General features: G+C 39.2%; 1 protein-coding gene across 1 annotated transcript in view; it reads left to right on the top strand.

Annotated features, from left to right (window-relative positions):
- The window catches only part of MCTP1 (multiple C2 and transmembrane domain containing 1), a 287,776-nt gene that overhangs the window by 243,502 nt on the left and 30,386 nt on the right, over window positions 1-13,888 (top strand). The window contains exon 17 of the mRNA XM_075020099.1: window positions 5,259-5,312. Within this exon, the coding sequence (XP_074876200.1) occupies window positions 5,259-5,312 (54 nt within the window). The remainder of the gene's footprint in view (window positions 1-5,258; window positions 5,313-13,888) is intronic.

Below are 13,888 nucleotides of genomic sequence, written 5' to 3'. Positions count from 1 at the left end.
TAATCCATACACACCGCACAATTTTATATTACATTTACACATAAACGCTGAATCGAGTGACACACAAACATACAGTACAATTTGTCGGGACAGTACGAATTAACATGAAATCCAGACGGTCCTGAACAGTACAATTCCGATCACATTCATTGCACATCTAAAATGTGTTTAATTTGGAACCAAATCTCATTCTGTCTTTTATTTTGTCTTATGAATGTTAATACCTTTATGTGAAAATACAAATGTCTGCAGATATTTTGACACCATAACATGTGATATAGCAAAAAAGTGCTCTCTTTTGTTTGTCATTTGAAACCCCCCTATGTTTGAAGAACCGCACCAAGCAAGATAAGCAAATCTAGAGAAGTACTGATGGGAGGCGGTGGGCGTTGCTTCACATTAAAGAAGAATATTAAGTTAACAGTCATCAGGGTTATCTGCAATCTGGTAGTGCCTCTCCTTTTATTTTTTCTTTATTTTGCATATTAGTGCAGAGCAGATAGCTGGTATTGTTAACACGTGAAGACATCAAAGTATCTTCTGTGCAGGTTTTTCTGCGGGATCAGCCAAAGAAATTAGAACAGGGTACAATTCATGGAGTGACTTGCAGTTTGCACATTTAGTATGAGAAACGGCAGGCTGATACCAAGAGAGAAGGACCTTTCGTTAGAAGCGGTGCTAAGTTTCAACATGTCATTTTTCCCCAGTCTCTTTAGATGGAGGAGGTATTTTGAAGTTCTCTCATGGGGTTTTGGTTCAACATGATTGTGAATAGCTAGAACCCAACCCGACTTTGCAGGTGTTGAGGTTAGAAGTCCAAATGAATTCTTTCCTCAGCAATCCTGTTTGTTAGTCAGTGGATCACCTTTAGAATAAATGCAAGTTGTACTTAATTGTCAGCTTCCTCGGAGGACTGCGTTCTAGCCCACAGACATGGGGATTTTCTTCGTCATGCAAACGTGGTGGTTGTGCTTGCTTCTGGTAACCCGCTGTAACAAGGCTGTGCACCGTTGCTGCTGCGATGGAACAGATGCTCCTCCAGTCTCCTATGGATTATGAATCGTACAGTATTTATAGACTGAGTTCCTCAAAGGGGGTGGGAACGGATCAGGAACAATGGCAGTATGTAGGAATCAGGCTGCATGCTCCTTCTGATTAATAAGCTTTTAATAGGGCTATTTTGCACAGGAAGGAACTTGCTTTGCAACATATAAACATCATCTGCTTACTGTTTGGCCATGAAGTAGCTGACATGCTGTATTTGAGGCCGTCTACGTGTGTTTTTTAAAATGTCATCTGTATTAGTATTACATTCAAGGGACAGTACCAAGAAGCAGGTTCTTTCAAGACCTTCTACCACTATGCAGCATATAAGTCTGTGACAAGTGACATTACAGAAGGTCATGTCACTTTTAACTGCTTGCATTAGATCTTTCTGATTTCCCCAGTGCCCTTCCTTTGTTTGATTAATACTACTTGATTTCAAGCAAGGTATCGGAAGGCATAATTTAGAGTGAGTATTCTAGGGGCAATCTAAGATTTTTGCCATAGAACTTTTAATAAAATAACTCTAATGTTTCATTTTATTTTCATATGCTTTTTCCTGTCCTCCCTGTCTCTGCTCTCCCTCCTTCCCTGTCTGCTCCCTCCCCCCATCATACCTCCCCCAGGTACAATGCTTGACACAGAGATCCGAATAACTACTGTGTTCCCTCAAACCAAAGCAGCACATGTGCACTTTATTTGAATAGCAATGAGGCAGAATCAAAGGAGAAAAAATTCCATTGTGGGGTTTTTTTCTACAATATTCTTACTACAATGTTAAACTGAAATCTGTTGCTCAGATCCACTGTATCTCTCTTGAACAGCCTTGCTTTGTTCTGCAGAAATAGATTGTACTTCAGTATATGGCTTTTGTAAGGCGTCAGCAAACTGATTCTTCATCTACGATACGATTATTGAAGAATCTACTTTCCTTGTTTTAATTTGTGTCAAAGTTCTGAAAACACTTGTTTTGGTGGTTTAATAAGTTGTATTATTGTGTCCGTACTGTCTGAATGTTCATAGTTTTTTGGTTTTTTTTTCTTTTACCTCTTCCTTTTGAATTTCAAGACAAGTGAACACATGGGCTATGTTTCTTATACTTTAAAGAATCCTTTATGCATCTTGGGCATAGGAATGCTTTTACTACATTTTGTTTTGCTACAATAATTGAATTCTGTTTTCCTTTCCAGACAATTCAGTACTCTGAAGCTCAATGTAATTGGTGATATGACTAACCTAGAACAAGAGCATAGACTGGTAGTGGCTTTTGAATTAAAAAATGGAATGGAGGAGCTGGAAATCTGGGCTCAGTCCTGGGCTTCAAGCAATTTCAAAGGACTTTTTATGTCTTTTGAACAAGTTAACATTTTTCTAGTCTATAGAAGCTTGTAAAGTAGTTTGAGATCATTAGATGGGTAAGAAAAAAAAAGTGAGTTTGAAGTATTGTTACCTAGATAATTTAGAATGGGTATTGTCATGCAAGTGATTTCAGTGAGGTGCCATCATTTGCAACAATTTTAGAGGTTTCCAATTCAACTAATTGTCTCCATGCTAACTTTAGCGCTAATGTGAGATAGGTATTCTGCTGTTCAATCCTGTCAAGACAAGGAATTTCTGGATGTACATAAAAGAGATCTTTAAGTGTCTGGGGAATATTAATGTTGAAAAGTAAGAGACCTAGTGAGTTTAGTCAGCTCCAGGTGTAGGCAGTATCTGAGTCAACAGATTCAGGTTTATACCTTGGGCTTTAGTCACCTAATGATGTAATTACAGACTTTTTTCGTGTGGCAAAACTGATTTAAGAGGGTTTCCATCTCGCTGCAGCCCTTAACAGCTTGTTTTCATCCTCTCATCTCAGTTCACCATTTTCTTGGTAGAGCTGATTGCTAGTGTTTCTGGAGCTGCTCAGTAAACTGGGTCACTGCAGCCATCCCCATTAAAAGTTTTAGGGTGTGTTTTTTTGAAGACCTCAATCAGTCCAGTGATGTAGTTTACAGCTCAGCTCCCCAAACACTTGGAACAGCCCAGGGAAGATGACAGGGAGCTACCAAGAGAGGAGAGGAGCAAGGAGGTGATGCAGGTGCATGGGAAACTGAAAATGCCTTTGCTTCCACAGAGAGGTCCGTGAAGACAGGACCTCTCAGACCCCTCCAAATGGGATGCGTAAAATGGCACACTGAGCCAAGCAGGAGCTGACAAGCATTTCAGCAACATGCGCTCAACATTCCCCTCTCTCAGTACTGAGATGTGTGACCATCCCAAAGTCTCAGGGCACTGTCTCTGATCCCCTTTCTTTAAGAAATGGAGCAGAGCTGGCCTAAAAGGGAAACAGAGGAGAAACTGGTGAGGGAGGCTTCTTCTTCATGGATGGTGGCTATAGCACAGACTTGATTCCTTCTTCAGCCTGAGGGACTCATGAATACATCTGCCTGGCTGGCAGCTGGTCAGAGGCTGCAGAAGATTCGGTCAGTCAGGCTCGTCCTGCTAAAATTGTTCTTCTGGGCAGGAAAGAATTCGAGAGTAATTGTTCCTTAATTGCTCGGGTCATGCTTCTTCCTTGTGCTTTTGGACATGCTCACTCTTCACTGTTTCTTTGTGTTTCTAGTTTTTCTTTTGATGCTAAGCTCCAGGACAGAGTAGCCCATAGACAGAATTGGAGGGTCCTTCCCCTCCCAAGTCCCAGGTGTTTTGGGACTGGGTTCAAACAAGGATGACCAGCTGAAACTGCAAATATTTTGAACTGTGCAGTTCACTTGCATGTATGCAGAGGGCTCTACTATACATGCGTGTTAAATCAATCTGTGTGTTCTTTACATTTTGCATTGGGCCCATGTAACATGATTAACTGGGATCTTCTTGATGGTTGAGCAAACTCAGAGAAAGGCATCTGGTACGCACTTTGTTTTTGAGTTCTTCTCTTTCCTGAATTTGGCTCTTGTGTAGTGTTAAAGTCCCTTTAGCTCTTGGACATGGATTTTGACTTGATGAGAATATCCTTGCAGCTGTGTTTGTGGGGCTGATTATGAAGTTATAATTTTAATGTGTTGTCTTAAATAACAAGTACACTAAAACCGTTTGTAGCTTCACCTATCTAACAAAGTAAACTATGGTTTTAGTTGGTGGCAAGTCTCTGAAATAGGCCAAAGTATTAATGTTTCATATCAATGTTTTTTTCCTTCTCTTGTCCTTTTAATGCATATTTTATAATACATAGTATACACTTTTTCAATCTGTAATACAATCTTTGCTGACCTTCATTATGGCTGTTCTTATATCCTAATAAGTACTTACACATAAATAATGATATAAAGAGCCACATTATTTTCTGGTTATAAGGAGGTACAACTTTACTTCAATTCCACCAGTGGAGAATTTTCCCCAAGCTGAAGACTTGATCACAGTGTTATGAGAGAGTTTCAAGTCTGAATTTGCCAATGACCATCTTCGGAAAGTCATTTAATCTCTCTGTAAACTAGATTTAACCGCTAGAGTGGTTAATTGCATGCTCATGGTGTGATTAATAATTATTAATATTTGTAGAATGTATTGAATGTATGTATGTATTTTATGGTGTTAGACTGAAAAGACTGTTTAAATGGAAAAATACATAGATACAGACATGTGGCAACTGCAGCTAGCAATGAATGTGCATAAAGTTAGATGTACAGATTGTATAAAATCACTATTAAGAAACACAGTGCTAATGCTGATAGAGCATACATTATATATCAAGGTTGTAGATTGTAAGGAGGTAAACTACTACGAATTTATTCCCAGCTTTGTATTCTTCAAAAATCTCTTGATGAATGCTGTAAAATCTATTAAAAATATTGCACATTTCTGTAGGCAACAGTAAATTTAAAGCAAGCATTTGTGTGTGCTGCATAGGTACCAGTGGAGCTGACAAAGGATTCCTTTAGTTAAAACAATCATATATTGAATTTTGAACTACCTTTTAAATACTTAAATTGTCAAGCAAGTATTTTGTACAGGAAGGGTTTTCAGTATATAATTCCCTAATGTAGGTCAATTAAAGCTATAACACTTTCCTAAATTTGAATCTCAAGATCAAGTGTTTTTTCCTAGTTGTACATTTTCCTTCTGTGCATTTATTTCAAATGTTAATAAAGTTTTCATCTACAAAAGGTTTAGAATTGACAGAACAAAACTCTTCCTTTTTAAATCATGACAACTACTACTGTTTCTGTCTGCAGGTAGTGGAGGACATGCTAGAGGACGAGGAAGAAGAGGATGACAGAGATGACAAGGTAATTATCTTTCCTAGCACTTGGGTATCTGGGGATGGGAGAATTTAGACATGACACTGTTTTTACAGACAGTTAAAAAAGGAGTTGAAGTGTTTTAGTCCAGAAAATTGGACAGAGCTGTTTATCATCCTAACAATGCTACAGTGTTTTGCAGGAAAGGATAGAGGACTATAAATCCTGCCTTTTTTTTTTTTTTTTTCCTTGGTCCAGAGCTGGGTCAAATATTTTTTCTGCCAGGAACAAAAATAATTCAGCCTGTCTGGAACTTGATAGCTCTTGTGAAGATAACTGCAGTGACAACTGTTTTTGAAGGACAAAAATTTGTCCTGTCTTGAGTATTACAAATAGGGCTGCACTTTAGGGGAAAAATAGTGTAGAAATAGCAACTCCATACTGGTTAAAGATGGGATATTGACATCTGCAATTTTCAAAGAATTACTTGGTAGAAGAATGGCTGATGTGTTTTGCACTCTGTATGACATTTAAATAATCACAATTCTCATAGACATCCACTTTATTTGAAGTTGGCATTGTGGCCCAGCAAGCTGGGAAACTGTTGCAGATCATTCAGCTATTTGAGCAAACGCGGTTCAGTTTGGAGGCTGCTGGTTGGGTTGAGGATTGCAACCACAGTAAATAATAGCTCATTTCCACATCTTATTGAGCCAAGCTATGGGACTGCTCGGATTGGTTGTCCCCCAGGGAGAGAGAAAAACCAGAGAGAAGAAATTAGAGTGACCTTGCACCACTGAAGCGATGGCTAGTGCTGGCAGGACAGCTTTCTGGTGAGAGGAGTGCAGTGAAGACAGCCCTGTTGTTGCTGGTATTTTCATACCAGGAAGGAGATATTTGTGAAAGAAAAGGGGAAAAATACATAATTTTACAAGAATCTGAATTAAAATACAGATGATTTTGACCTTCACAGATGTTCCCCCACTTCTGTTACAGTAAAGCAATGAATTTTTTTTTCGAGAGGAGAAAAACAGTGTATCTTAATTTATGCCCTTGACCTTTGTTTCTAGTTGAGATGTACAGTTACATACCACTGTAAGAATTCATATGCTGGCAGCAGCATTTGAAATGTCAGAAAATTCACCGTGATTAGTTAATCCCCTGAATGATTATTTTTCTGTTAGCTAACACCTAAGATCTGAAAGATGATAAAAAAAAAGAGTAGTTTCTGCATTCCATTGCCAGTTCCAACATTTTACAATTGACAGAAAGTTATTATGTGAATTCTTCTATACATCACTTAAATCGTTAGCTACATCATTTCAGAATCAGCAAACACTGTAGTAACAAAACCTTCTTTTACAAAACACGTATGTGATGGTTTTTAACACTAAATGATATGGGCATACACTTCTGGCAATAAAATATATGATTTATTGCAAAGGTCAGTCATGTAACTGTGGAGAGCTTGTATTTTAACTCAACATGCTGGCTTTGAATCATCATTTCTTTTCTGATAAACACTGATCTGCCATCCATTTGAGGCCATTTTCTCCTGTTTCTTCCTGCTTTATTATTAGAACTGGTGCAAAAGTATCATCCCGGTAGCATGTGTATTCCTGGATATTTTAATCACTGTGATTAGTTCACAAAGAATAGTGCTTGACTGCTTGTAGTTTAAGCCAGCCTATGTAGTTACTGCTTAGTGGTTTTTGGAAATTGCTAAACAAACTCCTTTAAAAGGAAAGATGAAGGCGGGGGTCAGCCCCCCCCCCCCCCCCCCGCCCCCCGCAATTCTCTGGCGATTAGCAGATGCCAGGCAAAACATACCCAATTAGAGATATCACTCTAGGCTTCAATGTTGTGATCTAATATTCAGCTTTCTCAAATTGACACCAGAGTTCAAACATTTTTCTAGATCTGGTTACCAAGGTTGAATAAAAGTGAGTACTGACATTACCGTGTGCTTTCAGTGAGCCCTTTTATTGAATATTTAAGAGCTGTCTTTCTATACAGAAGGTGTTTAGGTTGATTTCTATAAATTCAAAGCTATCTTCATTATTGCAAACATTTTGAGTTCTTGTGATTGAATATGCTGAGTGGAAAAGAAAATTACACTTTTTAAAATAAGCATGTATGGACTGCCATGTATATTCAGTACTCTCTGCAGTGGGCATTATTTTGCACTGGGCTAAACTGTAAAACGTATGTGCATGGTTAGGACCGAGTTGTTTGTCGTTAGAAGCTGGTAGGGTGTTTTTTCCCTTCTGGCGCACTAGACATACTCTTAACTACTGCTTTTCCTCTTGCATCTTTTTGTCAAAATGGAAGGGTGCAGTTTTGTATTATTTTAATTCATATATGTTTTTTCTTAAAGCTGTGTGCAAAATGAAGTTTTGTGAGAAAAAAATGCGCATTTTGTAACAGCAGCTGGTAGTGGCCTCTGGCTTTTATTATTTCTCTGGTTTTTTTCATACGGCATAATAGAAAAGTCAGGTAAATGGGTCTTCTTATGCGATAAAAGTAAAAAGATTAATAAATGTGCCAAAGCCTCACTTTAATTGAAACTGAAGCATATGTTGCAAGTATGTAAAATATGTCCCAGATGTTTGAGCATGGCCAGTGTCTTTGCTTTCCCTGATTACCACAAGGCAGCTATTAGTCCTGTAACCTTTGGACTTAACGGTAAATGGGGTATTACATGGCACAGAACTGGAGCACCTGTTTTCCATTCAGTAAAGACCCCTGGCAGGCTTTACCTAAGCCTATCCATATGTTTTCACTTAGCAGATTGTTGGGCGATTATGAAAAGTGTCTTTCTTTAGAGCCAGCTTAGATATTAGTCACTTGCTCACAGTGAAAGGGCAACTCTTTGGCTACTTGATGAGGTCCATGTGGGCATGCACTGATGTAGGTTATGGGACGCGTGATGGAGGGACGTTGCTCGACATCCCTAGGTTGCGGAGTTAGAGAAGTAATAAACTGAGGATGATGAATGCTCAAATGTATGTAATTAGCTAAAGTAATGCATTTTATTAATAGTGGTGTGTAATACTGAGAGGAGTTTGACAAGGTAGATTTGCACTTACATATTACTTAGTCTCATTCTAATGTTCTGGATTTTAGTAACTATTTTTTCACCCTCTGCTGCAATTAAGGTAGACAGGACTGTCAATTTAAGGTCATAGAATGATTCTTTTTTCCTGGAGAATATTAACTTTCATCTTCAGTTGCAATATGACTAATAAACTAAAATGGCAAGTATACTTCTTGTTATATCAGTTACAAAGTGGTGCTTAGCAGTGAATACTTTTTTTCTAATTTTGTTTCTTTGTCATATTATGTATTTAGGAACTGAAAAAGATGTAGTTTGTTTGGCTCAGGCATTTGTCCTTAGTTTAATACTAGTTTTTCCATGAAATAGCACTGGATTCTGCATTCCATATGTTCTGTACCACTTGCTAAACCTATGCCAGCCACAGATTTACAGTTTAATCTGATTTCTCTCTCTCCTCAATTTTTTTTTTTTTGGCTCCCTTCCAAACACTGGCTTACACAGTATCTTAGCAAATAAGGGTCAGTTAAATTACATGAAGTCAAGTTATCAACAAGCTATCAAAAGGATTTTTACACAGTTATGTTATAATAAAGTAGCAGTCAATATGCATAATTATGTATATAAGATTTTAGTTTGTCATTAAGAAGTTCAGGTATGCTTTTCACATAGCTTTATTCTTTGAAGAAGCTCCAGGTAAGATTTCAGATAATCACAGAGAATTTCAGCTCAGCATTTTATGGGAAGCCCTCAGCATGCCACCGAATCAGGCCAGTGAGCAATGCTACTATTGCACATTTAAGTGGAGGAAGATGCACGGTATGAGCACTATTTTATTTTACCTTTTTATTAACAGTAACAGTATTTTATTAATACAAAATATTCAAATAATTTGCACCTTCGGCTACTCTCTCTCTAGGCTTTCGTTCTTTGAAATATTCTTTGCAGTTCTCAGTCAATGTTATTATGTTTCAAGATAACTAGAAGCTTTTATAATGAAAGATAGTTGAGTCAAATTAAAATATGTTTTAAAGCTTTTAATCATCCCTGCTGAGAGGTACCAACTTTGTTTTCAAGCCAAGACACGTTCGTAACCTGTCTCAGAAGCATGCCCTGCATTTTTACCAAGAGCAGATCATGAGGAGGAGGAAAGATAACTCTGATGTAGCCTACATTTTTATATTCTGTAAAAGAGAAGATTGTAATCTATTGTAGTGGCAGTTATTTCCTATAAAATAAATGGTGGAAAAACAATAAAGAAATAGAGAGTGAGTGGAGTGAAGAGAAAATTCCAGAACTAATAAATCCATAGGTTCACCTGTAGCTTGATTCCACCATTAAATTCCACATGAAAATAGCACCTAAATACCAACTGTCAATAAAAAACTAACAGCAGCCTCCAGTGAAAACTGTAGCTTCATATGAAACTGCTGTCCCCTAAAAGCTCAGCTAGACTATGTGTACTTACCAAACAAACCTACAACAGGGCAGTCTAGAGCATACAGCTGCAGAAGTCAAACTTTTCAGTGCAGTTTGCTTTCAGCTCAGTTTTATAGAGATGGTGATAAGAGCCATGTGATTTTTATCAAAATTGTACATAATGGGAGGAATGGTGGTGTAGACTGTTTCCACCCATACACTGGAGAATCAGCTGATGCTGTTTCTGATTACTGGATCACCCCAAAGTCACAGCCATGGAGTTACTTTTGCTTGGATGTACCTTGGATCATGTGGAGCCTTTGCACAGGAGCTTCCACAAAGAGCAGTTTCCATCCTGCCCTGTACTGGGGTATCGGATGGGCTTTGTGATCAAAGTGTGCACCTCTGAAAACAGGTAACTTGGATGGACTTCTGAGACGTTTAGTTTTAGTGAGATCAGCCTTCTTCATCCCAGTGTAGTCCTGAAATACTATCAAAATTAGTGCAGTAAAATAAGTATTAGTGAGATCAGAATCTGGAATTTGTATCTGAAGTTTGGCACTCAAGGAGGGGTGTGTGTGTGATAGTCCCTGGCGGACCATGGGTCTATAAACTGTTGAATGAATTACAGTCATCTATGTATGTGGTTTTTTTCAACTGTGACTAATATAGTGTGGGTAATGTTCCTCATTTATTAAGTAATCCAAGTATAATTCAATAGATTATTAAATCAAATGAAGAATATGTCTTAGTTATACTGGGCGTTTCAGAATGTGACATAATTTTGCCCTACATTTTTCCTCTACCCTTAATATTATTTCTTAATATAACTAAGCCGATTGAAATTCTTTGAGACCAAGCAAAGGTTTGTTTTCACCCAGCTCCTCAAAAAGTAACTTTATAAAATGTGGTGTAATAAAAACATCTGTATGGTCTTCTCTGTGACTCAGGGGAGAGAACTGATGAGTGTTGAAGGTGACGACCAAAAGCTTTTATTGCTGGGCTCTCTTTGAAACCTTACTATGTGTGCAGGTTGGTTTACTCCTTAGCTCAAGAGGAATCAGTCTGTTATGTGCCTTCAAAAGTGGTAAGAAAGGACCATTCCTCATTCTCTAACAGAATTTTTTAACGTAGTTTCACACATGAGATCTGGGTTCTGTTTAAGCCGCTGCCATGAACCACTTGTGACTCTAAGCAAGCCTTGTAGTCACTGATACATGAGTATTTGCCAGCTGTCTGAATATTTCTTCAGGTTTATTCATAACTCCCCATTTTAGCCTTCCAAAGAACAGCCCCAAACAGCTGTTTTAGAGAGATGCCTTTTGAACTTGTTCTACAGCAAAGCGTAGAGCCCGTAATACAGAATGAGTCTTCATCTAAGTCCCACAGAAAGCAGAGATGGTAATGAGCAAGACACAACTTCAGAAGCCTGGTAGAGGAAATGTGATGGTTGAGATGTGCTAGCATGAGGATGAGTGCTGCATGGACCCGGTCCTTGCTGACAGATGTAGTGTACATGGATGAGAATGAAGGACCAGCAGAGATCATACTGTGGGAGAAGACCATGTCCAGCAATGTGGCTCTCTGCAAAATGGATGGCATGTCGTGGTCTGGGTTTTCAGCTGAAGTTTGATGCTGAGGTTTGCAGCACAGCACAGCTGAAAATCTACCTTTTAACCTAGGTGTGTGCCTTCGGCTTCACTGAAATGCTTGTGAGAAAAATTGCAATATCAGCTACAAAAATTTGCCATGACAGTTGATCAGGCATTGTTGTGCTCTATGGAGGAAGGTACAGGAATATGGGAAAACGAATTGCAAGTTTTTGCAAACAATATGCATATATTTTGTGTGCAGTTTGAAGTAGGCGTGTCAGTAGAAGATTTTATATTGTTTACTTAATGTGGATGTGTGGATCAGTGATGAAATTGCTGGACAGATCATCCAGGCAAAATATAATCTAGGCAAAATGAAAAAGGCACCCCCGGCCCAAAGAATTCAAGTGCAAAGCTCCTCCTTAGAGGAGTGTGGTATGGAATTACAAAGTTGGCGTTCTGCAGCAGCATCCACGCAGCGTGGCAGAGAGCAGAGTCTGCTGCTACTCAGGTTTCATCTCCTGCCAGATAAAGAGGTAAATTTGGCATGAATAAAGCTTACGGACAAATAGTGCAAATAACTAGCTTCATTCTACTTCCTTTTTGTTTCGTAGATCCGAATTTTATACATTTACTGCTAACTACTAGAAAAGCTCCAAAGGTGTGGCAGTGTACCAGGGCAGTTCTCCTCTAAATTAATTACTGTGGTCATCTGCTTCAGAAAGCTTTAAATGCACTTCCATTCAGAAGAGGCAACTGGTTCCACCCATCCCAGCAGAAGTTCGTGGAGATACAGCTCCGAACTAGCAGATATCTGTAAATGCCCAGAGACTTTCCAACAGGAGTTTTGTTACCAGACATATTCCTCTCCACTGCCCTGGAGTATACATACATTTTGGCGGAGGGGATGGGGACGAACGTTCAAATACTGATAGATCAGGTGATGTCATCTCTGCCAAAAAAAGATTTGCCCAGTCCTCCATCCTGCACTACTTCTTCCCACTTTCTATTGGAATAGAGGTTGAAGTAGCCCTTTGCTGCTTCGGTTTTGTAGCTTCTTGGTTTTGGTGTCTATTGGCATCAGGTGTGCACCACATATGAAATGTGATTACTTTCCAGTATTCACAGTCCAGCCTTAGAAACGATTCTTTAATCATGGGAACTTTCCATTAAAACAGATAGATTTTAAAACCTGAGTGTGGGGAAGAATATATTGGTTTTCAGTGTGGGAAAAAGTATATATTTTTGTGGATATCTATCCTCCTGCTAGTAGAGACTTGAAAATAACCAAAGAGACAGGTAACTGCTACATGAAGGATGCGGCTTTCCTAATTCCTGTGAAATTCTGTCTCTGCTTGGACAGGTTACGCAGCTTGGTGGGAGGTCTGGCCGGGGGAAGAGGGTGCAGTCTGCCAACCTTCAGCAGAAATTTGCTGAAGCCAAGTAGCTGATCTGTGAATTCCCAACTGTATCCTCGCAGAGCATCCTTCCAGTGGGGCAGGGACCCGCCACGGCTGCTGCTGCCTTGTGTGGACTCATGAGAGGTCAAGCACTGGAACCAAGTGCTGGGGAGGGCAATGTGAATTTACTGACTTTTCTGTTGGGTTGCACACCAAGGGTACAGACGCCTGCCCATGAGCCTCGTAGGAGCAGCTCTCAGTCAAGGAACCTGCGGGAGCAAGAGCTGGAGCAGGCAGAAAAAGAAGAAAAAAAAAAAAAAAAAAAAAGAAGAAAAAAAATGCATAGAGACAACTTAGGGAGCAGGGTTGGCCAAGCATTGGGCAGGCAGGGTTGTGGGGAAGGATGCCAAGATGCCAGGAGAAGGCGAGGAGGCAGGGAGAGTCCGCAAAGCTCCAGGTGGAGGTGTGCTGGGAGAACAGGTGTGGATTGAGCATCCATGTAGGACTGTACTGAACTTACCTTAAATCTCACATACATTAATTTTGGAGCAGTTGCCTTTACCCTTTCAGTAGTGCTTTGAGTATAGTCTTCGGTGTACAGTTTAGATAGATCTGAAAATTAGAATTTGTGGCATATGGAAAAGCAATAAATGGTTGGTTTAGCACTCTGGCTTAGTATTAACTGTGACTTAAGGACTGGGGTGGTATCTGTGTTATCTGCATGATCAGCAAATGCATGTTTGACTGGTTTGGGAGCAGACAAGGTAATACGATAGGTTAACATACAGCTGTAGCAGTCTGATAATGCAGTGTTTTTATTGATTGTCTAACTGAGTAACTACACCGGGTATTAGGTTTGCTTGTCACAGTGCTTAGTGCCTGGGGTAGTTGAGCAAGTTACTTTTCCACTGAGTTGACCCCAAAGTCCCAGAGTCTTTCAATCAAACTCCTCAGATTTCATACACTGGCAATTCCTTTCCTTTTCTAATGGGCTATATTAAAGAAAATGTGTCACCTTTTGCACCATGTAATACTAAATCAGATCAGAATTCATGCACAATTATGTCAGTGGAAATCTAATATTACAGACCTGCTTATCTCAAGATAGCACATGGAAAAATAAACTTGCACAACTGACAGATTTACTTGATTCTACAG

The sequence above is a fragment of the Buteo buteo genome, chromosome Z (assembly GCF_964188355.1).
Source record: "Buteo buteo chromosome Z, bButBut1.hap1.1, whole genome shotgun sequence".
In the NCBI taxonomy this organism is placed as follows: domain Eukaryota; kingdom Metazoa; phylum Chordata; class Aves; order Accipitriformes; family Accipitridae; genus Buteo; species Buteo buteo.
The sequence above is the reverse complement of the archived record's forward strand: the minus strand, read 5'-3'. Positions and strand labels throughout refer to the sequence as shown.